The sequence below is a fragment of the Parus major genome, chromosome 3 (assembly GCF_001522545.3).
Source record: "Parus major isolate Abel chromosome 3, Parus_major1.1, whole genome shotgun sequence".
Classification (NCBI taxonomy): Eukaryota; Metazoa; Chordata; class Aves; order Passeriformes; family Paridae; genus Parus; species Parus major.
This window is the reverse complement of record NC_031770.1, coordinates 81086701-81114612: the sequence shown is the minus strand read 5'-3', so window position 1 is coordinate 81114612 and position 27912 is coordinate 81086701. Positions and strand designations below refer to the sequence as shown.

The following is a 27912-nucleotide window of genomic DNA, read 5'->3' as shown; positions in this document are numbered from 1 at the left end:
GAACAACCATGCTAAGAGATCTTACTGTCCCTGCCAGCTTTCCTCCTCTTTAGAAATACTGAACAGAAGCAAGCCTGTATTTTTTACTACACGGATAAATGGAAAGACAAACTTCCAACCTCACCAGCAATACTCTCTTCCAGATGGCCTACACATCAGAAAACTAGTAGAAAAATTCCAGTCTCAACATTTCATCTGCACTTTTGTTAAGCAACAAAACTTGACTTGGTTCACTGGTGTGACTTAGATTACCAAAGTCACTGGTGTGACTTAGATTACCAAACCACTTCCTTGCAGTGCTGCACAAGACAGCTGATCTGATCTGTTTTCTCTATGCCCCTGTCTAATCACATCTGTTGAAATGACTTCTACATGAAAGCATTCCTCAAATATCTTTTATTCCTTTAATATTTGTTGAGCACACCTCACTAAAAATTTTTATTCTACCATTATATATCACCATGGAAAGGAATTAGTTGAGAATCCCCTGCTATAACTAGCAGCAATTTTCTCCCTCTCTAAGTTTTATCTCAAGACAAATCCCATCCAACTTCGTGATTCATTCAAACTTTCATCATTTCTAAGCATTCACCTCCCAGCTTATATATTGTAAGCTACCTAATTCTCAAGGATTCACTGTTTTTTAATGACAGAATTCGTTTCAAAAATCAATTCCACAGACTAAAAGTTTACTTAGGAAAAGGAGAAGAAAGAAGAGAAAGATAAAAGAAAAAAACATGTGGGCTCAAAAGGTTTACCAATCAGACAGATTAAGATTTCATCTTGTCAACAAGAGCTCAGAGTTAGGAAGCCTTAAGAAAAATAAACCAGTGGCAACTCCTTTGCTTCACACAAAAGTAAGCACGTCTCCTCCTGTCCTCCGTAAAAAGGGGAGTCTTAATTTGATTACAGCATGCACTAAGCAGCAGAGGAGTAACAACCTGAGACATAGCTTCATTTAAAGTACCAAAAGACAAAACAAAACACTGAGAGAACATCAAAATAGTTAAGGCCCAAACAACTAGAAAAATACCCATGCAAGTGTGCCTGCAAGCTCTGCATAACCTCAGCACACTGCAAGAAAAAGATTCTATCAGCAATTACCAAAACTACAAGGAAATTGGACTTATCTGTGAGGAGCATATATCCATAAAAACACATCCCATTATCAGAGCTAAATCACTAATGATTACTAAAACAATCATTTCCAATTTTAAGTTATGGGTTTTAGGGATAAAGGAAAATAAATAACAAAGACCATTTGAAAGCCGCCGAGACAGTTGATTTTAAAAAACTATATACAAAAGTCCTGACAACATTTTTAGTATCTTTGAAGGCAGAAATTTTAGGCACAACTTCAGCCATTGCCACACAGCTGTCCAAGACTTCTGCCTTCTGCCATGTTACAACCGAGAGCTACTATGAAAGGGTAATATAGGTAAGCAAAGAACAAACATCAAAAATATCCTATCCTGATTTATACTAGGACATTACTGTCTCCTTTAAAAGTGGATTTTGCAATCTGAATTGCAATAACTTTAACAACATAATTTTCATTTAATTTGAAATTGCGATGGCACCAGAAAAATGGAGTGCCAACTTTGACATTATATTAAACAAAAAACCCAAATGTACACTCATTTTATAAATTAACAGATATACATTATCACCTCACAAAATGCTGTATTATCAACTGAGTTTTTAAGAAATAAGCAAGCAAGCTATAACTACAATCAGAAATAGATCATACCCAACAATCACATACCAAAATAGTCAATGACAAGCTTGGTTTAGTCAAAATTTTTCTCCATATTTGTACATCATTCTTAATTGCATAAACAGAAGCAGCAATAAATAAAATAGCAACTAACTTTATTTTAAGGGTGCCAGCATCCCACAGCCAAAAGCATATAGTTCCATCTGCCCCGGTTGAAGATAAGTATCTCTTTGAGCCACTGCATAGTGGAGAGAACTGGAAAAAATGGGAAAGAAAAAAAAAGAAAATTTCTCCTGTTAATCTGTTCCACATGTGCTAATAAGTTGGACAATTCATCTCACAAAAAAAAAAAAAGTATAAAAAAATAAAATCAAGTATCAAACCATGCTTAAGGGAAACAGATTGGAGTGAACATCAAAATAACAAAATGCTGCTCCATGACTCCCTCCAGAACAACCCTTCTGGGTTACTTCCCAAAGTACTCCAGGTTCCTCCTCCCTCCCCACCATCCAAGTTGCACAATAGCATGTAACTCTAAACAAAAACAAACCAAAGTACACCCAGTGACTGCAGTTTTTACTCAGTGCACCTGTGCTCAGAATCACAGCCTGCAAAGGAATGGTACTTCAAAACAGAACTGCCCACATGTGTCATGCAATTTTTTTGAACAAGGAGTATGTCTGGAATTCTTCAAAGGTCAGGCATTTTGACAATAAACGTGTTTTTTCACAATGTATACAATGAAAATTCCTTCTCACTTCAAACTTGGTTGCCAGGCATGCATTTTTATTACACTGAATGTTCTCATGACTCATATTTGCAAAGCCAAAACCTACCTGCAATGACGTTATAGATGCACTGTGGCCCTGCAGGACTGCTAAGGGTGCACAAGTTCGAAGGCACCAAACTCGGATCATTTTATCACAGCTTCCAGCAGCTATCATGGTGTTTTCATAGTTTACTGCCATATCAGATATTTCAGCTGCATGCCCTCTCAGGGTAGCCAACAACCTTCCATCATCAGTTGCCCAGATTTTTACAAGGCAATCATCTGATCCCTAGAAGTAAGGTAGAAATAATTCTAACCATGCCATTGGCTATTTTGATGCTAGAGTTAGCACAGTGAAGTGAAAAACAGAACTAGTGACATGCAGATATTCCCACTCATGCTTTTAACAGTTTTCCACACTGCATTCAAAACACACGTTTACATTAATTCTCAACAGTATATACAAATCATGATGCATTTATAATACAGATCACAAATCCTACAGCAAGTTGGTTTATGCTTCAGTAAGACACTTTCTCCAAAAATCCAGCAAAAACTGAAGAAGCTGTTGCAATACATTAAAATAAAGATTTACATTAAATGTGAAAGTGAGTTGTAAACTGGTACAGTCTGTCATTTATACTCACATATGTTCCTTATCTTCCTAGTTTCATTATCATACTTACCACAAGTTAGTATGAACAGCTATTCCATTATAAGGTCAAACTACTACAAACCTACTTAAATATTCATGTTAACAAACACCAAAATGACCACTCTTTCTCAACAAACTCAAGAGGTTTCATCTATGTATTCATACTTAATTCAAGTTTTGCTAGTTTTCCCACACTATTCTAACAGCTACTTGCCCATATACAACAAATTCCCAGCCCTAACAAAAAATTCAAAACTCATTCCTTCATTTTTATAGCATTTCTGTGCCTTCCTGAAAGTCTGAGCATCTGCACCACACCATGGCTCAATACCATGACATTTGAACACAGCACACACTAAAGACAGACAGGGCTTACTGTAAACATTTAATTCCATTACTTAGGTTCAGAAGCAATACAAAGTTGGGTTTAACATCCAGAGCCCTGATCTGCTACTGGACACACACAGGTGCTACAACAAGTTACAATATGACACCACCCTTATAAAATTTCACCAGTTTTTCCTATTCCATCTGCTTACAATGACTCTGCACATCTGTCTCTATAATCTAGCACTTACACTTTAAAGACAGCAGAAGGCATGCCAATACTATCATCTATCTTTTATAAAATAGGACAAGGTCTCCTAGGCAAAGGAAATAGCTACAAAAACTTGTTTGTAATTATATTTTTTGCCTTTTGGGGGAGAAGAGCAATGATACAGCCTATACTATTTCTACTTATGCATAAAACTTCCATGCTGAGATCCTGTGGAACATATTTGCCACATCTAACTGCCAGACCAGGGAACACAACCACAGTAAGTTACAGCAATGAACAGAGGACAGAATCACAGAATTGTTGAGGTGAAAAGATACTCTGGTCTAGTCCAAACTCCCTGCTCAAGTAGGGTCAGCTAGAACACATCACGCTGCATCCACCTCTCCAGAACACCAGGTTTTGTTGTCTTCTGGGCATTTACTGAAGGCACTCTCTTGTTCCGTCACCCAGGTTATTAAATGAAACATGAGAGAATACCAGTCTCAGTACCAAACCCTGTGGTACAACCTGTGGTGACTGGCCTCCAGCCAAACCTTGTGCTATTAATCACAATCCTTCAAATTTGAAAATATCCTCAACTGACAGTCTCACAGTCCACACATCTAACCTGCACATCATCAGTTTGTCAGTAAGGATGCTATAATTATCCAAAAGATAGCATCTGCTGATGTGGTTCTGTTATCATATGAGACTCTAGAGTATGAAGAAGCTTGTATATCCTTCTCAAAATGCATTCACCAATAAACCCAGGAAGCTGAGACAGAAGGGCATGTGTGCTTGTTGGTGTGTAAAACTGCAAATAAGAGCCTCACTGCTTAAGAGAGACCTGACAGTAAGAGGAGAGAATGACAGACCCAAAACTACCAAACACTAGAAAAGGCAGAAATCAGTCACAAAGATGTAAAATGGTCAGAAAGGAAAAAAAATTAAAAATAGTTGTGACACCTAATACCACCTAGAGGGTCCACAGAGGTCTTCTTAGTAACAGCAAATCAAGGAAAGAAGATCAGCATAAACCAGGCCTGCTCCCTGCCAGCTGGCTATAGTGTCACTATAGAGGTGCATGTTGTACTTCTCCACTGCAAAGAAAAAGTAATGCCACCCAAGTCTCAACAGTGAAAATGGGGGCAGGGGAGGAGGGAGGCAAAGGGAAACAAAAAAAAAAGAAAAAAAACTAAAAGGTAAAACTATAAATTCTGTAGCACCTTGGCAAGACTTCAATATTACAGTTCAAATAAATTCATGTGTTTCTGTCTGATCTGAATGAGACAATCCACAACTCTTAAAATACTGTTGCAATTCTACTAGCAAGGGCATTTGGCTTACACAACAGCTCATGTTTCCAAGGTTATATCCACAACTGCTACAAATTATGTACCTATTAAAAAGCATCTGTCAAAAGTGAATCCTAAAACAACTGCAGCACCTAGAGAGAACTGATGACTGCATTACCAAGGTATGGAGTAAAATTGGTTCATTTTCCTACCATTACACACATTCCTACATTACAAACTGCCAAGCAGCACACAGATTAATCTTTAGTTGGAAATCATACATAGACTATTACACAATGCTGTTTATTATTCCCTAGAAAGAATAATGTCAGCAGAGAAAGGAAAATAAAGGTGGGGAGAGAAAAGGAGGTTTTTGCAGTCAGAAATCTAAGTAGTGCAGGAACTAAATACAGTATTTGTATTACCCTTATGGGTTCTGCAAGACACACTTTTCAGTAGAACCAGAATACCAAGTCTTGACAGGCTGCAGGGGGGTAGCTGCCTCACAACAGTCTTCCCCATGGGTTGCAGGGGAATCTCTACTCCATACCTGAAACACTTCCTCCTCTTCCTTCTTTACACATGATAGTCTGCAGGGCTGTTTCTCTCCTGTATTGTCACTTCTCTGTCCCAACTGCAGCTGCCCTGGGATTTTTCTCCTCCTTAAATACATTATCCCGTTGGCACTACCTCCATCCCTGACGGGCTAAGCCTTGGCCAGCATGTTGCTGGCTGGCATTGTTTCTGTTGGACATGGAGAAAGTTTCTGGCTACTTCTCACAGAAGCCCCCCTCCTAGTACCACAGCTTTGGTACATGAACACAAAGACCAAGTAAGCTAGTGGGAAAAAAGTATACTATCATATTTCCACTGTCTTCAGGCAAAATAGAAGTAACATCTTTCTACCAAGGACAACATCTCCCAGCTGAGTATGACTGAAAAATGTGCTGGAACACCTTATTTTCCTTTTAATTTGAAACAGAACATGAACAAAGCTTGAATTTAGAGGTTTTCAATCCTTCAGATGTCAGGTGGAACAGGAAACAATTATGATGCAGCTTCTAGAACCAATTATAAATCTAAAACAACTTATCTAACTAACAACACACTGAAGGCTGTGGAGTAAAAATGTAAGGCAAGAACAATTCCCTACTGATGTGTGCAAAATTTACATACCACATTAGAGACTTTGGAAGTTGTAGTGGTCTAGATTAAAAAGAACTGGCACCATTTCCTTATACAGATGCAGTCACAACACAACAGTTCATGACTGTTTATCCACCGACTATATGAGGCCAGCTACAGCAACTAGGATTTTACTGAAATGTGGGACACAACCATTTGCCTACAACCACTTAAACATCTACACAGAAAACACTGGATTTACATAAAAGTGCAGAGTTAAGAAGTTCAGTCCCAAGCTCCCCACAATAAAAATTCAGCAACCACAATTAATATCTATGCCACTTTATTCAACACCTGAAGTAATCATGATCTAAACAGAAAACTCTCTTTCAAGCTATTAGACCAGGACACTATCAGCAAAGGAATGCCAGCAAAACTCTGGGGTTGCAGAAACATACTGCTCCTCTCCACTTCCAATTTTATTTCAGGTTGTTCTACTTTGCTCTTAAAAAAGAAGAGAATTCTCTTTGCTGTTACAGCCAAGAGAATTTTCTCATGAAATCCTTAATGCATTCTGCCATGTCACTTTACAGAATAAACCCACAACACAGAGCCCATTTCCTGATAAGTAAATCACATATAAACCAGAATACATAAGATTTTAATGCCTGTGATTTAGCTTGCTGATGAAAAGAAAATAGATATGAAATTGAGTCTCTTCTATGCCTGAAGTAACAAGTGAACAAATAAATAGCCTGTTCAAAACACTGCAAGGTGTCTCATTCCTTCAACCACACATCTCCCCATGTGACAAAGCAAGATGTATGTGGGCAAGACGGCAAATTACATTTACAACTGCCATGAAAGAACTTTAGAAGTTAGGACTGAAAGGCAAAATAGGAAACCTGAACTGTACTTCTATCAGCATTGTTCAAACTATCTGACATGAGGTTAAAAGGACACAATCAAGCGCCTGAATCCACACAGGTATCAATTACATCCAGTGTTTGTAGGAAGGCAATAAATGCATCCAAAGCATCCTGGACTGGCATGAAGTGTGTTTATGAAATCTTTGTCTCTACTTAAACTGACCACTTACCAGGAAATCTAAATATTACACTGACATCTATGTGGTTTTATAAATCACATCCCTTGGGAAACCTACAATATCAGGATTGATTTCAAATATCTGTCTAGTATTTATGACTTAACAACAACAACAAAAAACAAATAGTTAAAAATACTAAAACACTATCATTTTTAAAAAGTTCCTAGGATTCCATAAAGACAATTTGTTGGGAACCAACATTTGTTACAACACAGCATGTGATTGTTGTCTCTAAGACTTCCTAACCAAAATTCTGTGGTGGCAGCTCGTTGTCTTGCTTATGTTTTTGCTAGAGAAAACAAATCCAGAAGAACCTACACAGGGTAAATCACTTCCACTGAAAATTAACAGTTTTCTCAATGAACAACACAGATCAGCAACCACCATCACACCTAGTGTTCAGATACATATGCCAAAATTATTTTAGTGTGTACACCAGCATGGACATAAAAAGCAAATATGAGAGGAACAGTGGTAAAGGACTTATTCTGTTTTTCATTCATAATCAGTGTCTCTATCTTATTTATATTCATGTCTTGCAAAGAATTAGCTGACATATTACGTGTACTCAAAAATGAAAAAACTCTACAAAAATAAAGATTTTGTACTCACAGTAAATATTCGCCTGCCAGTCCGATCAAAAGTTACACAGTATACAGAAGATAAGTGTCCTAATATTCGTTTGTGCATCTTCATATGTTGGTAGACTGCAGTTGGAACAAGACGTTCAAGTCTGTATTTTCCATTTAGTTTTCTTGAAAACAGGGTATCCACTACCAAATGGGTAAAGAAAAAAGAAGAGACAGACTTATATTGTGTTCAGAAACTAAAATAGTTGACAAGGATGGAAAATTTATCAACACTGGACCACTTGTACATATGAACAGCTTATTATAGTAATTATCTCATTTTGCCCTCATTAGAGAAAAGTACATACAAAAGTAGCCTATGATATAGACACAGAAAAAGTATTGAACTGCAAGGCATAGTACAAAGATGCAATACAACTTCCAACTTTAAGTGCCCGATTTCAGGAGTACTTAGGTAGCTTCCATGAAGCAGTAACCTACCTCAAATATATTAAGTGTAAAAGCTTCTACATAGCTATTAACTGAAGGTCAGCACACATTCAAATCTTCTCCAAGGCAACCTGCTTCTTGAGGTCTACGCAAACATTTATCCACCACTTGTAACACCATTCATTTTTTAAGAATCCTGCTACCCACTACAACTAAACAAACACACACAAAACCACCAAATGAAAATTTACAAATTAATTGACCAAAACTTACAGAAATTTCTGATTTTGACTAACGAAACTTTGTTTCAAAGAACGATGCTTTTCAAGTTTAAAAGCTAACAAGTTCCAGGAGCAAGAATTCACTTTAAGAAAATTGACATCTTCCATCAAGAATATCAGTGAAGAAAATACAGCTCACTGTAATTAATTTTAAGCTGCTATTCATGCAATAATAAAGCAACAGTATAATACCTCTCTGCATAGATACATAAACATTAGTCACACTCCATATCTTCATCAGACCAAAGAATGGCACGGGCAATACATTTTAACATCTACAGAACTGTGACAAGGCAAGTAATGTAACATTAACACACAGAATGGTGTTGGAAGATTTAAAGCAAATTTGGAAGGAACCACAATTAGTCATCCAATATAATCTCCCTGCTCAAGCAGTGTCATCCTAGAGCATGTGGCACAGGACTGCATCTAGACAATTCTTGAATGTCTCCAGTGAGGGAGATTCCACAACCTCTCTGGGCAACTTGTTCCAGTGCACAGTCACCCATACATGGAAAAAGTTCTTCTTCATGTTCAGGTGGAACTTTCTGTGCATCAGTTTCTGACTGTTCCCTCTTGTCCTATTGCTCAGCACCACTGAGAAGAGTTTGGTTTCTTTCTCTTGGCACCCTCCCTTCTGATACCAACAGACACTGATATGATCACCTCTCAGTTGTTGCTTCTCAAGGATGAGCAGGCCCAGCTCTGTCTGCCTGTTCTATTTATCTCAGGGAGAGACATTCCAGTCTCTTACCATCCTTATAGCCCTCCACTGGACCCACTCCGAGACCTCCATGCCCCTCTTGTGCTGAAGAGCCCAGAACTGGACGCAGCACTCCAGACTGACCTCATCTGGGCTGAGTAGATCACTTCCCTTGACCTGCTAGAAATGGTCTTCCTATGGCATCCCTGGAAACCACTGGCCTTCTTGGCCACAAGGGCACTGCTGGCTCATGGACAACTTGCTCCCTAGTATTAACTGAAAAGGGCTACAAACCTCTCACACCACTCGAGATTGACCCAGACCAATATAAAAGTGGTATAAGCCAGCACAGGTCAAACTACATCAGATATGCCAATTTTTATAGTGGGATTGTAGCAACTCTGTTAGAACCACAAGCTTCTTGTGTATTAGCCAAGTGCATTAGCCTTAGGCCCTAGTTCAAGGAAGTTTTTCTAATTCAAGAAGCTCAGTGAAGAAGTGGAATTATTAGCTGTAGAGCAAAGCACTTTTAGTCAAGGTGCAATTGCTGTCTTAAGGCTCTGCTATATCTTCACCCTTCATTCATACCAGAAAAAGATGTGGTTGCATTTGCTTTATGCCAAAGTTTTCCCTTGCCAGCAGTCTACTGCAGAACAGCAGGAAACCAAGATTAGTTCAGGCACAAGATAAATCTAGTTTTGGTATCTGACAAATCATCCTACATCTAAAAAAAAAACCTCAACCAAAAAAAAACCACACAAAAAAAAAGGCACCAAACAAGTATATACAAACAAACAGAATAAAGGTCTTTGTCCCAACAAAGTGAGTTTACGCAATAATCTCAACAGACACAGAAATTACCTTTTGTCTGCTTTTAATGTAAGATGGATATGATTGATGGATATCTCAGTACCTTCAAATGAAACCATAGTTCACAAAAAGTGAAAAAAGCTTAACTAAAAGTTTAATTTGTAGAGATGCATCAATGAAACAAAACTGGAGGGAGACTCATTAAGATAAAACAACAAATGACTTTACACAAGCATGTAATTTTTAATATACACCTGAATTTATAAAAAACTTCTGAAGTACTTGAGATCAAGTTTGAAGGGGTTTATGGGAGTGGGTTGTTTGGTTTTGGGGGGTTTTTGGTAACACTGAAGAAGCCAAGTTTAGCAGAACACAAGCCAGTATTTCTAAGAATGGTCTCACTGACGCCAATCACCAACAGGCAGCTTGCTACTAGCTCACATATCCCTGGGAAACTCAACAAGTGAAACACCGCTTGCTCAGGAACAATCAACCTACTGGAGGAAATAAAAGGTAATACTGTGACACTGGAAACAAGAACACTGCAATCTCTTACTCTTTACCCTTGATCAAAACTTCAAATGTGCAAAAATACCAAAACTGGTTAAAAATAAAACTAAGTGAATTAAAAAGCCATTTGACATGAAAAAAATCCCTCCACAGTATTATGAACTTACATTCTCTGGGAAGAATTTTTTTTACCAAGTTCATGCAATTAGCAGAGGGGAGGGCAAGAATCAATCTCCCACAGGTTTGAAGACTATCCATAAGCACATAACTGTTAAGACTTCCCAAGCTGGGGGGTATCTTTTGGTTATTTAAAACAGAATCCTCATATCCACCTTTGTTTTTTAATATTCTTTTCATTTAAATACCTTTACATTTACTCTTATCAACTTGGCCAAGTGCCAAGAATCTATCTTGATTTCTTTGACCAATTCCCACTATTTATTCCAAATACCTGCAAACTTTGCTAGCACATTAGCCTTTTTTTCCCTTCCAGAGTACAGGGAAAAATCAAAAATATCTGTGTCAAAAATTCCTGTATTCAAACAATGAAGTTGATTTTTCTTGTCCAAGCCAAGATGAGAAAGGGTACCAAAAGGGTACTCGCTGTTCATAATAATGCCTTTGGCCCTTGGTTGTATAACAATTGTTACATCAACACTTGTCAAGTTTCTAACCTATTTAGCTTGATTTTAACTGCATCCGGAAAACAATGAATTTAGAACTCTCTATGACAGCAAGTCTAATCTCTCTCATTTTAGCTATATTAGCAGTCTTCTGTCTTTGCTCGGCCTCACACAAATGAGTATGAACAAAGCTGTTAATCACATGAAGAATGACAAGGTATAAGTAGTTAAACAGCTGCAGTGGGAGCCACAAACTACATAAGGGAGTGCAGGAAGATGATGCTTTATCCCAGTAGGCCTTAGAGAATGCTGGTTGGGCCTTACAGTGAGTCAGCCAACAAAGGGAAGGGTTGCAAAGAAGAAAACAACAGAATAGATTGCATGCTCCTTGCTGGAAGGGCACTGTGAAATGGACAATGCATTGAAAAAATTATCCAATGCTTGGCTGACCAAGGAAATTAGTACTACCTTAGTTTTACATTCCCGTCTTTTACTTACACATAAGGTCCTATTTTAAAAATAAATAAATAAAATTGAAAACAGATTAAAAAAACCAGATGCTACTAAGTGGTTGTTGCACAACACAGTATGATAAACCACCAGTTACTCCCGAATGATATTCTAGTTTCAAAATCAGAATTCTTCATATTTAATAATCAGTAAACACCAGTGTCTGAGAAAGCTGTGAATTTGTTGACATTTTGAAACTTTTTCACAAATTTTATAATTTCAAGTTGCTAACAATTGTTTACTAATTGGTTCCAAACAAAATTAAGTGGCTTCTAGCTTCTGGGCTCATATTCATATAATATGACCAGCCTCCAAGACTGAAGTGGTCTACTACCATCCAAGCACTGAATGGCTGAGGTGGGAAGGAACCGATATAGAGATCATGTATTCCAAGCCCCCTGTTCAAGCAGGGTCAGCTAGAGCAGGTTGCTCAGTGCTGCATCCAGTCCAGTTTTGAATGCCTCCAAGAATGGAGACTTCACAATCTCTCTGAGAAGCCTGCGCCAGAGCTCTTACCACCCCCCAAAGCTGTTTTCTTATGTTTAAGTTGAAGTTGCTCTATTTCAGTTTTGGTTCATGACCTCTGTCATGTCATGATGCACCAGTAAGAAGCATCTGGCTCCATCTTCATCACATGCTCCCGTTTAAGTATTTAAAACCATTATTACCACCACCATCCTGCCCATGCCACACTTTCTCTTCTCAAGGCTAAACAAGCCCAGGTCTCTCGGCTCCTCCTTGTACAACAAATACCTCAATTTCTTCATCATCTTTCTGGTCCTTTGAGAGACCAGTTAACAGTTATAGACTGTCCATGTATGTCTTTTCCTGAGGAGTGGATCTAGCACTCAAGTGTGATCTTATTTACACTGAGTAGAGGGGAAAGAACACCCTCAACCTAAAGGCAATGAACTGCCTCCAGCAGCCCAGGATGCCGCTAGTTTTATGTGCAAGGCCACATTTGTGTCTGACACATTCAGCACGAGGACAGCCACGTAGCTTTCTCCAAAGCTGCATTCCAGCAGGTCAACCCCCAGTATCCACTGGTACATGAGGTTCCCAGGGCCTTTGATCTTCTCTTTGTGAAACTTCATTAGATTCCTGTTGACTCATTTCTCCACCCTGTCAAGGTCCTCCTCAATCATTCACTACTCCTGGATTTCAGTTGTTAGGCAAGCTTTTTATTTCATCATCCAAATTACTAAGGAAGATGTTGAACAATACTGGCTCTTGCACCAGCCTGTGGAGTACACCATTAGTGATTGGTTCTTGTGCCAGTCACTGGAATTTGCTCTGCTGATCACAGCCCTTTGACCCCAGAAGTTGTGTCATATCTTTTCAGCTTGTCATTAAGAATGTTATGGGAGTCTATTCAGAAAGCCTTGCTGAACTCAGGATAAATAACATTCACTATTGTCCCCAAATCTCCAAGCCCCTCATATCCTTTAAAAGGCTATTGGGCTAGTCAGGCGTGATTTCTCCTTCTAAGATCAGTACCAGGAACTCTTCACCACATACCTGTCTTTTCCTGTCCTAACAGGTTGAGAGAGAGGAGGACCCACCTTAAGTTCTACAGTCTCCTTCTCATCCTGCTTCAGGTCCCCTGCCCCAGTCAGCAGCAGGACTACTGTTCCTCCTACTGCTGACAGACCTGTAAAAACTCTTCATGAGTTGCTTCATATCCCTCACCAGATTTATTGCCAGAAGAACTCTGATTCCATTACTGCAGAATCACAGAATTCCAAAGAAGGTCAAAATACTGCTCAGGATCTTTAATCTCAAGAGTTTAAAAAAGCAAGTGGGGTAGAGAAAAAACATGCCATTCTCACTTCTACTGTCAAAATTCACTGCTGCCAATAACCTTAATCCCAAAACCACACATCTTCAAAGTCAAAAACACCTTATTTGTTTTGTTTCCCATGGAACAGTGTAAAAATCAAATAAAGTCAATGGAAGTGAAGTGGTGGGAGTTTTCAGTGGACCTTACAAGAGAGTATAGACTTTCTCCCACTCAAAAGGCATGCAACAGGTTCCAAATGAATGCCTTTAAAGTTTCAGGACTTCTCTAACTCATTCCCCACCCAAAACAGATCAAGCAGCTCAAAGGAAAACAGAAATCTGTTAAAAGGAAGATAAATTTGAGGGTCAGAAAGATATGACAGTATTAGCCCTCTTTTTTTTTCACTTGGTTTTCTTTCTCCTTTCTATTTTTACCAAAGTGATCAATTCTATCTCCTTATTTACATTTACATTACTTGAATATGGAATATGCCTTAAAGATGGGGCATAGTAATCTGCCTTATCCACTAGCCAGTAATAAATCAAATTTCATTTTGTAACATATGTAAGTTACATTTTTAAAATCCATACACAATCTTTCATTTTCTTCCTTTCTGGAGTTGTATTTAATTAATGGGAAAACCAGAATCCAACTTCATTCCCCTTCCAGTCACACAAAAATAGAACCAGATTCAGAAGAATCCTGGAAGGATACCCAAAGGATATCATTCACTTATAACTCTTACCCTTATTGAATCAAGTTTCATTAACTTAAGAGGCTAGACAGGCCTCTAATGAATACCACAGAATTCAGAGCTGTTTAATAGTAGAGACTGCTAGACAACTCCTTTCACTCTCCAAGATACTAAGTCTGAATGTATCAAGCATTCAGTTTGGTGCTGTTGAAGGCTCCCTTCTTTTCCCCCTTATTCAAAGACGTCCAAGACCAAAAAACAAACCTGCCTGAACTGACTTTTAACTCTCTACTATTTCTCTGTTCAGCTTCTGAGCTCCATACAGTATTCCAACTCTCTTAACTTAGAGATGACTCAACGAAGTAAAATGATTAAGCTCACTATGTTATCAAGCCAGAACTTGTCTCTGGTCATATCAAGAAAGTAAAAGAATATCAGCTCCTAACTGGAGTCTTCTGAAAACACAAAAATTCTATATACATCTCAAACTTCACATACAATATTAATTTGCTTGTGAAAGCAACTGCCAGCTCTTTCTACTTCAGAGTAGTAAGAGGTGAGATATTTCAAGAAGAAGAAAGCAAAAACAAATGAAAGCTACACAATCTCAAACATTTCCAAACTTCCCTAACTTCAGTAATACCCTACTTGCTTTCACTATATAGTTCCACTGATAAGTAAAGGGTTGGCTATATTAGGATCAAAGTCCATGATTTTTACAGCTCATTTATTCTCATTTACTTTAGTATAATTCACTCTAGACTTGACTAAATATGTATAACAAAATGTAACTTTTACACAGAAATTTTAATATAAATGCAGTAGTTTCCTTTAATTTCTTCCTATAGTTAACAGAATAATAGAGTTGCACAAAGTACACGTAAACCAGTTTTTAGGCCTAAAGTATTTACTGTATTTCTAAAAACAGACTTTTACACTGCTTTCAGAGCCTAATATTCTCTTTACAGCCAAAACACCAGTACCACTTAACAAACATACTGAAAAAAGTGTAAAATAGCTCAGAACTTTTCTTGAGGTTGATTACTCTGCAAAACCATGAAACACTAATTTTGAAAGGCAGATATTTTTGCTGGTCAGGAAAAAAGATCTTCTTTGTCTGGGGCAAACAGCCAGTCTCATTCAGGTCCTCATACCCAAGTGGTGAGCTTTCCCAAGAGTTCTGAGCTCAAAGCTCTCAAAGGTATATGCTTAGGTTCATTCCTTTTTCAGCAGTTCCCAAAAATTACTGAAAAAGAGCTCTTTTTCTCTTTCTACATTCACTGAGACCTTTAACAAAACAAATTAGCATATGACCTATCTGCTTTTGTTCTTAAGCACTTCAGTAATTTTTTGTAAGATATATGCACAAATGAGAGCAAATGGATGAAGACTATTCCATATTCAAGTTCTACTTCTCTTCATTATGTTCTACAGATACTCTGTAGTTTTCAGGGAAAACACGTATTTGTACAGATCTATTTTAATTGGTATAAACCAGCTACCTAAGAAGGCAGTTGGCATAACATACACAAAATTAGTTCTAAATAATACCCCAATCAGCACCATACCTGCATTGATTCATCAGGCTAGGAAATAAATTAACAATTTTGCACAATCACTGAAATGTAAGTTAAATTTTCCTGCACAACACAGAATTTCACTGTCTTTGTTTCTGTCCCTCAAGCATTAGTAGGTTATCCACCTGAAATACATACAGCCTGAATACTAGTTTTAACTTTTTTTTTTTTTTTCACATAAAATGTAGTCTTCCCAGGGGAAAGATGGAAGTTATTTAAGGAAACAGAAAAAAAATTCTAATTCAATGTATAAAAGAAGTGTTATTCTAGTTCCTTATTTTATTGAGAGATCAGAGTAGACAGAATAAGATAAATCAAAAGTAAACGCTTTAGCATACAGCTCTGAATCAAATATCCCAAAAATTCAAATACACTTCACAGCTGAAAACATTCAGTTACCAGCACTTACATGAATGTTTGGAAAAGGAAATTACTGGTCATGAAAAAAGTGGTGTTTAAAATAACGGTAATTTTCCAAACATTCAGTGCTCTGCAAAAGGTTCAATAAAAAATAACATTTATTTAGAAAGCCTGACTTGTTCTTCTCTAAAAAGAGTCTGAAAGTTATTTTCCTTAACATTTCATTTCACTACCACAGCAGCTCTACAGCTTTCTTTGAACTTCAGCTACCATGCATCTCATGCACTGATCTTCTTCCATTTGAAAAGTGTACACCAGCTACCATGCACTGTAAGCTGCAGTACAACATAAAACAGTCCTCAACCACTCTGATTCCTCCAACGCATTTTAAAATTTGTTCACAATTTAAGCAACCACTAAAGAAACCTTAGCTATTAAAAAGCTCAGTCCTACAGTCACCTTGCAAAAATAGCCCAAGATTCTCCAAGATTATTATCATCAAGCTATTGAGTGGTTACTCAAGAACGGAATTTTCTAACCAGCAACAAGCATTTTCTCCTACACACTAGAGCACAAAACAGAAAATGCCCTCTAAGTGAATATGAAACTAGTGTTTCCAAGCAAAACCACAAAGAATGATGCAGGTGCTACATCAGCGTTTAAGTGAACCACTTCTGATCAATACACATAATACCAGCTGAGGAGTTCAGCAAGCAAAACCAAGTCCATCTACAGAAATACAGAAAACACATAACTTGTGCTTTAAAGTGGAAATGCTACTAGGATACTAAATACTCTGCCATCTACCAAGTCAAAATTGGCTGCACTGAACCTGAGAGTTTAGCTGTAGCATGGTTCTGCTTCAGCTGTTTGAAAAGAACTATAATTCTCTGGATTAAGTGTAATGGTGTGTATTTTGAGATTTGATTTTGAGTTCAATTTAAGAAAAAATACAAATAGTCCAAAGTAACCTTTCTTGATTTTATATTTTATATATGTTATATGTATCCATTTAAATTCATTAAAAACTTAGAGGCTACCAAAAGCCTCCAAAAGTAGTTTAGAGATTGAAAAATTGCCATGACAGGTTACCACATTAAAAAAACTCTACTCCTAATAGCATCTGCCTACATATTTATGCCTTGACACTATATGTAGTGTATATATTTATTTTTTTTTTCACATATATTGTTATATATTAGTTCCCAAATATATCTGCAGTCTTTTTTTTGCCAAGACAGAAACTTTTGTCTTTGCACCTGATCCAGAACCAATCAACTGGATATTCTCTGCCTGCTCTAATCCAACACTGCACATCTATCTGCAAATACTGCTTTGGTAAAAATATCCACTACTCCTTTTCTGGTGTAATCCACATGGACAATTTGGTCTTAATCATTCCCCCTTCAGTGGACATCAATAGAGAAAGATGAAAAGACGCCAGTGATTCTGCTCATTTTTCTATACACAAAAAAAAACAGTGTTCCTTAAAGAATCTTCTAAAATATCACATCTTGATCCTCCTAGCAACCAAACAAATGTGTATTCTTGTTCTTAAAACATGAAAGCTAACAAATGTTTCAGTGACTATGTGAAAGCTTAAAAATAAAAATTGGAATACCTCTGACCTCCAGCTTTCAGATTTTTAATAATACAGACAGCACATGCATCCTTCATGACACAGCACAGCAAGCTAAAGGACAGCTACAAAATTACTGAATGGACCAGAGAGCAAAACTAATAACTTCTACAAGACTCAAATTTTTCCAAAGGAAACCATTACCAGTCTACATGACTTCCTAACAATGGGTGTAGGCCTTGCTGCCCTATAATACTAATTATTCAATTTTATACTTCAAAGACAAAATTAACTTCCGAGAAAATTTTACGATAGAGAAACACAGCATCTTAATAAAAATACTAAAGGTAAGGTATGTGACACTAACAAAGATAAATATAAACAGAACTGCTATTTATCATTCACCATCATAGTAACCAATCACCCTGAGAGTTAGGTATTACAATGGCAGTGCTAGAATAAAATTGACTTACCTATACTAGGTGGACTGCCATAATTTACAGGGGACTCTGGAGGCCTTCCACAATGTAGTGCAGCAAGAGCAGATCCCTTCCATACAACATGTTTGCAACCTGTTTGTTAAAAATCACACCAAAAAATGAAGGCAAATGGGCTTTTTCATGAAAACCACAGGAATGGTATGAAATATCAAGCACTCTCAAAATTCTCATGAAATTTTCATACTTTTGTTTGTACGAAGCAAAGACTGTCTGCCAGCCCCTAATAATGTCTGCACTCCAGGGACACTTTGTGGAATTTCTTGCTCTAGAAGCGGTCCAAGTCGATGGCATATTTGAAGCAAGTGATCAGGTGCCAAGTGTCTGTAGTATTTTACCTATTATATAAAAGAGCAAACAAAACATTTGAGAACGAATACAATATTTTTGATGCACTACTGGTTTAATCTTTTCTCCCCACATTATTACACAAATTCCTAAGAAAATTATAGGATAGTAAAGAATAAAAACAAATAATGACCTTTAAGTACAATAATTCATTCCAGCTGGTCCTAATTAATTCTTCTATTCAGCACATGCCACTTTGTACTGAGAACTGTTGGTATTTACTACTTTCTGACTTCAAGGCACAGTTGGTCATACACTAATAAGCTCTCTTACAATCACAGTAAAAAAAACTGTAAAGTATATATTCAAAATTACATTCAAGTAGTGATCTAGTCAATTTAAATTACTGTAAGATAAAGATGAGACAAACACTGTAAAGACAGGAACATTTACTTCTTTCAAGAATTACAAACACCAAATAATATAGCTTTGTAAAAGAAAATGCAAAAACATTCTGCCTCGATTTACCCAAGTTAAAACACCTCGAAACTTCACAACTGGCTTGATTTATTTTACATCTATAACTTTTAAACAAAAATGTTGGTTTAAGTAATTCAATTTTTAAATTGTTATGTCTTCCCTATCACATCTATAAACCCAAAAAGTTTTTTTAACAGACATAATTACACAGTACCAAAACAAGCTCCTATTATCAGCAACATAATTTCTCACAACTTGACAATGAACCACCTTTAGTGACTGCCAGATAAAAACAGTTTATTCTTTTGAACTACTATAATTCTAGATCAGAAAACTGTCTTAAATAACAAGGGGGAAAAACGCTTTTGAAATGCATGTGACAACAGTAAAAATCCTACTGATACAGGGCTTTTGGTTAAAAAATAGTAGTTTTAAAATGTATAAGCTATTGTCAACTCAGACTATAACCAAAAATAAAATTAAAATAATAAATTATTAATAAGAGGGAAAATAGACTCAGTTTTCTCAAATTCTTGTACAGAATTTGGCATGTAGTCATTTTATCCTTCATAAAGCCTAAAATACATCTTCATAGTTTTACTTCACAGAAGAGGAAAAAAACAGCAAAACACTGAAGAAAGAGCTTGTGACGTTTTGTTATTCTGTAACTAGAGGGGGTCTTGACTGACACTTAGGCAGAATGATGTCTCTGTATTACACCCAATTAACAGAATATACCTCATTCTTCATCAAATGTGCCCGTATCTTGCTGACACACCACAATCATTTCATGTACTCCTGCATTTTATTAACATAAAGAGTGCTGAAGTCTGAAACTGAGGTTCTGGAAAAACCTTGCTTACACCAGTAGTTCCTACCACCACCACAATCTCCCAGTGAAGAAGGGAAAGTTTTCTCTCTCCTGTCTTGGTCTAACACTGGCCAGCAGCTCAGCCTCCTGCAGCCACTTGTTCATTCTTACTGCAGTGGGATGGCGGAGAAAATCAGATAGATAAAAGAGAAAAAACTTGTAGGTTGAGATAAAAATAGTTTAATAGGTAAAGCAAAATCTGCACGGCAAGCAAGGCAAAATAAGAATTCATTTGCTACTTCCCATCAGCAGGCAAACGTTTAGCTGCTTCCTAGAGAGAAGGGTTTTCCTTCTGTGGCTTTTATTACATTTCTAGAAAACCTTACAAGTGGTCTGAATTTGGTTTAAATAAGTTAAATAATAAATGAAAAGTTAAATAACCTGCAAAATTCAGACAAGTGAAAAAAAAAAGGTTTTCTTTAAAAAAATATTAAAAATTATATTTTACTTAAATAAAATTGCAGCTCAACATAAAGGTCAGTTAATTTAAAATTGCCAAATTCAATGTCGTCAGACAGACACACAGAAGAGTGGCAAAAAATAATTCAGAATTATTATGATAAGAAAAATTAATCAGAGTATCAAATCATCATGCTTTTTTCTGCTTAAAGGAGAAATCACAATCAAAATACATGCATGAGAGCTCTAAAATATCTAAATAGCCGTAAGAATTTATGAAGCTGTATAGATTTTTTGCCATCAACAGCTTGATCCATTTCCTTAGTTTTTGTTCTCCTCTGCTCTTATCAAAAGAAGCACAAAAGCTTAATAAACACTGATCTTCGCTTAATTGCATCTGAAACCAGAATTTACATCTGCAGAATCTGAATTCATCTCTCAAATATTAATAACTACTGGATTTTTTGGTTCAACCATGAATAACACAACTAAGTACCCAACACAACTGTCATTTTACCCTGCTCAAGACCCTACAGTTTTACACAACCTAACAAATGCATAAAATCTAAAGTAAATGAAAAAAATCATCCTTGACACATTCCAAAACTACAGCAAGCTGACATCCTGAGTCATATTTTTCATGATTTGTCATCAGCCATGTGCTCACTTTTTATTTAGCAGAAACTAGGTAGTCTCAATTCCTCCTGCAGTTTTTAAAGCAAATGTTTTGATAAGAGGTATCTGTTTTTTTCTTGATCATCTGTATTAAGGAGCTCAATATATACCTTACACCCACACTACAGTCTCTTCTCATTTAAGTCCATTTGTGTGAAAAGAGCTATTTATGCTACATTATGCAGTAGTTGTGTGATGCTTCTTCACAGGATTTGTCTAAATAATCATAGTTCACTACTAAGCAGCATTTGAAGCAGCTCATTAACAAACTGATTCAACAATACTTGGCGAGCTGTACGCTTTGCCGAAACAGAAGTGGCATTGCCCATTTAAACGTTTGCTTGTCAGTTCCAGGAAGCTTATGGAGCTATTTCATGAACCATGCACAGTCAACATTTAGCTCTCATTTTCCTCCATAAAGCTAAAGTACCCACAAGAAACTTAAATAAAATGGTAGATTTCTCCATAAAATCAGATAGGAAAACTTATTTAACAAAGTTTTTATTTGGACTGCTTTCTTCCTTTTCTTTTTCTTCTTCTACAAACAAATAAAATGTGGAACTTGAATAACTTAATAAGAATAGGCTATTAATTAAGTTTTCTCCAGGTGACATAATTTCTTCTTCATAAAAAAAAAACAAACAAACATATTCTTTATCTACTTAACTGCCTGACCACTTCAGGGTTGACCAAAAGTTAAAGTATGGTGTTAGGAGCATTGTCCAAATGTCTCAAACAGCAAGAGGCTTGGGGCTTTGACTGTCTCTCTAGGAAGTCTGCTCCTGTGCTAATTTGTATGTGGGACTATTGTAGCCGAAGTCACAAATTCAAAAACTGTGTAACAGAAATTCGCCCAATTTCTCCCTTTTGAAAAAGGAAAAATAAGAATCGCAGAGAAGACAACAACTTGGTAGCAAGAAATCAAGACAGGACAAGGTAAGTTTACTTAATACATTAAACTAAAATTATTTGGATTGTTCCATAGTGCAGCCTACCAGAAAACAATTCTTGCACTGATAAACAGCAAAAAGAGCCTAGAATCCACAAAAATATATATACAAACCAAAAAAATCCACATCCAGATTCCTTTCAAGTCAAATTTCTGAGACAAAACTAAATAAATAAATGTTTCTTTCAATGGTAACTTTAGAAGCTTTGTCAGAATCAGAAAAGCTCAACACAACTCAGAATGAAAAAATAGAATAAATTTGGTTTGATATCAATCTCTGATTCCAAGAGGAAAAAGGAAAGCAAAAGGAAAAAAATAACATATGTACAAGTATTTAAAATTCATACAACTCTAAATGAAAGTGAAAACTGGACTCTACAGACTGGAATTTTAAAATTATATGCCAAAACTGTGATGTCAAACAGCATAAAAAGAGAAGGATTTTTTCTCTGCCAGTCCCCGCTAGCTGAAATTCTAGCTGTTTTTATTCCTCACCCTATTAGACTTTCTTCAATGTCTAATTCTGCTCTGTTCTTCCAAAAGAAGTGCATAGAAGATGTGCTTTTAAGGCAAAATAAACTCTCCTTTTGTTCTCACAGTCTTTTCACATATGTTAACATTTCTTAACTATTACTATTTATTTACATAAACTAGAACTGTGTTAGCAAGTACAAAATTTTCAGATTTTAAGCATAAATATTATTTACTAGAAAATCAGAAGCAGCATTACCCTCAAACCTCTCCCTTTAGCAACTACCCCCAACTTCACCTATTCCAAACAAGCAGCATGGGAATACACAAAATGCAGCTACACAGCTATCTGGACTAACATACAAATCTTTATTACCTTTGAAATAGACCTAAGCGCTTCTATTTTCATTCTGCATGACTCTGCAGTATAATTCAGCATTAGAATCACAGTGAATGAAACAAAAAAATCGTGATTTGACCTAGACTCTTGAGTTAAATTTGTAATACATACTGCAGTTATTCACCACCAGTGTTTTAGACATCAAGTAAAATACAGCCTTATTCTAGTGCTCCAAATACTCTGCACACTGAAACATTCTCTCAAAAATTGTTAGTTTCCCCCCCCTTACCCTGCTAACAGTCAACATGGTTAACTACCAGGTTAAAAACACATTTCCACACAAGGACATTTAACAACAAAACCTACTTCAGTCAGCTACCTATATTCCAAGATATGAAAGCTCAGTCTTACTAACACCAGCAGCTATCCCAATTTAACTATCCTGCTATGCAGTATATTACCCAAAACAAGCTCCAAATTGAATTACAGTAATTGTACTATATCAGATCATCAATCTAATAGAGCATCACCAGCCACTGCCTTATCATTTTTAAAATTAGGAATTGCAATGAAATGCAAGTAGTTTTCTCTGAAGAATTCTCACTCCCTTTTTTCTTTTTCTTTAGGGGGAGGTGGGGGTGGTCTGGGGAGATAGGGTAAGGACAACCAACAGTGCAGGAGAACCATTTTCCCCGAAACATACTCATTTGTTGTATGCTTTCCAATTCTGCTTGAGCTAAAACTATATGAATATTTAACCACTATTTCCAATCAGAATGCCTAATATTTTACTGTAAGATTATACTTTAATTAAATATGTCTATATGAAACCAGCCATGCCAAGAAGACACTATTTTTTCAACTATTTAATGCTTTTAATAGGTGTGAGGCCAGAGTAGATAAGCCTTAGTATAAACAGTGTGCTGCAAGCTTACTACATGAGAAGGTGTGAGCAGAGGCAGCATTTTTTGCCTTATAAACTAAGATGTTCAGCTGTGCCTCTTACTGTTAAATTACCTGTAGCTGTTTGCCTTTCTTAAATTCGCTCCTAAAGTTTTGTGGGCTTTGTTGGGTTTGGGGTATTTTAAACGAAAGTTACACTTTAGAAACTTGATATTCCTCCTCATCCCATCTCTCAACAGTGTTTCTTAGTCCCTGTTAGAAAGAACTAGCACAAAACAGTTGGCTTGGCCAATTCCCTTGATTATCTGTGCAACAAACAAATGTGTGGTGTTACCAACAACAAGCGTTTCACCATATCAAAATATAAGAGTTTGAACAGAGAGGTTTTAACATAACCTAAGTTCTCAACTATAGGAATAGTCTGTAGATCACAAGCACTTGTCTTTTAGAACTCAGAGGAAATCATTTAAGTTGATATATGTCCAACAGAAGTGCTGTTAATGAGACCAAAAATCTGGCTAAGAATAACAATCAGAATACTTAGGTTTTCTTAGCCACAGTGCCAAGTTTTTCAGAACACCTTCCCAAATATTGTAGACTGTCCCCAAAATACTGTTAATAAAAACTAAGTGATAAAGCAGCTCTCTGATTCAATTCAAGTTTTACTTCTGCTCCCTATTTCTTTGAGTATCTTTACAGAACAATCTATCCTACAGAAACAAACCACTTATTATCTGCTTGCTTATTAAGAAACAGAATTTCTAAATAGTAACCACAATTCTGCCTAGAAGACTTTACGACATGAAGAAAGAAACACAGTATCAATGTACTTAGTGTGCCAGTCCCACAGATATTCTGTAACTTTACTTAGGTTTGCGCCACAAAAAAAAAGAACAGTCAAATGGCCTGAAAAAAAGCGTTTTGTAACTTTCACTTGAAATAACATTTAATAATTGTGGGCTGGAGAAGAGAAAGTCACAAAATGTCAGAAAAAAAAAAAAATCAACAATTCCTGAGACCAAGACTTGCTGTCTATTAAACATACCATCCTATTTGGTGTGAAGTCCCAGCCTTCTCCCTCCTCAACCATCACCACCATGAATAAAATTCTAATTCAACAGAGAAAACTACAACTACATTAATATTCTGGATTAGAAAATTTACAAAATAGTTGTGATCATCTACACTATGATGCTTGTACCATAGAAGATTTTAAAAAAAAACAAAACAAAAAAAACAAGACTCCCACAACATTCTCTATGATAGCTAGAAATTGTCAATCTCAACAGTTGGTTCCACTCAGCTGAAGTCTACTTTGCTCCCAAAAGAAGCAACTGCAACACATTCTCCAACCCCTCCACACCCACTCCTACCATCACCCTCATGGTGGTGGTAAGACCCATGGTGTATCACACTAAAAGAGCTGAAGCCATCTTAAAATTACTGTTCATTATTCAGACAGTTCCACTGCCTCATCCAACTAACAACCACACATTTGGATGAGCACTCGTGCCTACACAAAGGATGCAGCAGAAACGCACAGCTTTCATCCACAGCATACAATTAGAACAGCTACACCCATAGGGAAACTGCAACATGAAAAAAAACAATTACCCTCGAGTCAAATGATGCACCAAAGCTTGCTCTGTAACAAAGGCCCTAACAAAGGTGTTGAAAAGCTTAAAAATGCAACACAACACTTAAAACACCTTATCCACACTCTATAAACAATTCAAGCCGCTGCCTTGCTCTGCCAAAATGAGCTGTTAACTCTTAAAATCCCTCAGTTTCTGTCCCTCATATTGAGAAACCCTCCATCTTTCAAAAGGAGGGAAAAACAGCTATCTTACAATTCACAAGTTTTCACAACAAAAGCAAGAGAAGACAAAACATCCTGAAATTTGTTACTGAAGAGTCCCCCTTGTTAGAAGTGGCCTACCAGGGACTCAACTCTCACAGGATCTTAGGTTATAGCACGGAAAGAAATCTTAATACTGGCAACGTTAGAATGAGATTAGCACTCTGAAATAAAAGCCTACACTACCAAAGCAATATTCAAGTGATTTGTACCACACATGGTGACTCTTGAAAAATATAACATAGGAATACTGAAATTCAAGAAAAAACGCTTAAGAACATAATAGATCAGCATTACTGCACTCATGTATTTTCCTGTAGCATTACAAGCATGTACAGCATGGTATTAGCTTATTTAAGAAAATGAAACATTTATTTTCACTGGCCAAACAGAAAAATGAAAGCAACAAAAATTGCACCAGATTTAACATAATTTGCAGAAATTAAGTAACAGAAATAAAACATCTCGGGCTGTGAATTCCAGACTAATAATAAAAAGTTAATTCTAATAAAAATTCTTAAATAAATGCTTTAAAAAATCAGAAACATCATCATATCTTGAATATATATATATATAAAAAACTAATTCCATATTAAAAATATAGGTATAATAAAAGGCATGATTTTGCACACAATAAAAGAGAAGGTTGCAATTAAATTCCATCCCAGTTACACAGAGTCCTTATTCCCTCCCAGAGTAAAAGTCAGACATCTAACATTACATTTACTGGTAATTTTAGCTTTTTGTCTTTTATCCCTTCAGACCTTTCTACAAAGTTTAGTGAAAGCTCAGGGCACTCATGTCTGAGAAGCAGTATCAAAACACAGCAAAACGTGCTATCTTGAGAAGGAAGAGTCGGCATGTTAAAGCTGAAAAGATTTTTTAAAAAAAATGACTGAACTAATATTGTTTCTTTATCTCAAGAGCTAAGGATGCTTTGGTTTGAGATGTAAGTTTTTGTTTAATGAAACAGGAAACAGTGAAAACTCTTCTTTTGTACAAAATGTAACTAATGCTGCAAATACACTTCCGTGCCAGCTTTCACATGGCTAAAATGTCAAGTAATACAAAGTTCACACAGCTTTGACAGCTGAGGCAAGAACAAATACAGGATGGAGAGAAGCATCAAGAATAAAGTAACTAATTACACACATACCTCCCCCCCCCAGTATCTAGGTAGGGAGAAGCTGGGAAAGCACTTAGAAATGGTTATTAGGAAGTCTAAGGAAACTTTGTTATGGACAGAAGGCTAGGAAAAGAGAAAGGACCTAGTAAGCATCACCTCTCCAAATCTAAGTATCTAGTGTTAAGTCCAAGTTTTGAAGAAGTACATCTTATGTCATTACATTACCTATGCTGACTAAATTGGTATTGACCCGCACTCCACAAACAAAAGAAGTTTCTTGGAAAGGATCAGAATGAACTTATTTCTCACCAACTTTTGTTACTTCAACCTTTAAAATGTATTTTTATCTCACTTTTTCTTTCTGTACATCCTTTTATATTTCGACTATATAGAAGAAACTGAAATCCATGCTACATTAAAACTATACATCCAAGTCTTTACAATTTATAGGATAAAAGAGAAAAGTTATTAAGTTTTACCAAGCAACTCCTACCATTGTTTGAAATAGGTAAAACGGCCTTCCAGGCTTACAAATAAACAAGTAAATAAGAATAGTATAATATATCATGCACTTTTAAATTCCCAGTTAAGTTTCTTCATATTTGATTTCAAGACAGTTCAGAAGTACTGGTATGTATTCTTATATTTTCCACAAGTTAATTGCTATCAATTAACCCATACATATGAAAATGCCTGTGCCAGTGCAACTCTTGCTACATAAAAAAGCAATGCTGTAAGTAAACCCGTTCTGACCACAATAAATACCTATGCTCCATAATGCAATATGTTATAGAATTAAAAAAATGTATACAGCAGCAGCCTTTATCGAAGGCTTTACAGATAGAAACTGTCCTGTCTCTTTTTGTGCAAGTTCAAAAGTTCTCAACATATCTATGTTTCAGAAGTTACTGGAGTTCAGAACTACTATAAGCAACCAGCAAGGGAAATCCCTCCTTGATGAGCATTACAAACAGGGCTCAATCTTTCTCTTAAAACGTTTTAAATATTCAGAGACTAAATGATATAATAATGTACCTGCAATGAAAACAATACCAGCAACAAGTTGCTAACAGACACAATTCATACACCTTAATTGCTGTTTTCCCAATTGCTGCAGTTCACAGCATGTTAGGAAAAAAAATCCAGGCCCCTCTCTGCTAAGCCAGAGCTACATCGCTTCGAGCAACATTTTATCACTGATCTAACCCGAGGTGAAAAGCACACACTAGGTAATTTTAAAATTTAGCAAACCAAAAATCCACCTAAGTCAAATTTATGATGTGGCCCCGGCAAGCCCGGTTATAGCCACGCACCAGATAAGTGGTGTATAAAAGCCCCCGATCCGCAGAAGGCAGCTCAGCAGCGGGGCACGCCCGGGGGCAGCCGCAGGGCCCCTCAGCGC

At 36.6% G+C, this 27912-nt stretch overlaps 1 protein-coding gene across 4 annotated transcripts in view; it reads right to left on the bottom strand.

Moving 5' to 3' along the window:
- PHIP (pleckstrin homology domain interacting protein) overlaps positions 1-27912 on the bottom strand; it is a 105584-nt gene that overhangs the window by 76370 nt on the left and 1302 nt on the right. For all 4 annotated transcript variants that reach the window (XM_033512940.1, XM_033512939.1, XM_033512941.1 and 1 more), the window contains exons 5-9: positions 18338-18488; positions 18127-18225; positions 7820-7980; positions 2554-2775; positions 1872-1972 (exon numbers count right to left, since the gene is read on the bottom strand). In XM_033512940.1, coding sequence (XP_033368831.1) covers positions 1872-1972; positions 2554-2775; positions 7820-7980; positions 18127-18225; positions 18338-18488 — 734 coding nt within the window. The remainder of the gene's footprint in view (positions 1-1871; positions 1973-2553; positions 2776-7819; positions 7981-18126; positions 18226-18337; positions 18489-27912) is intronic.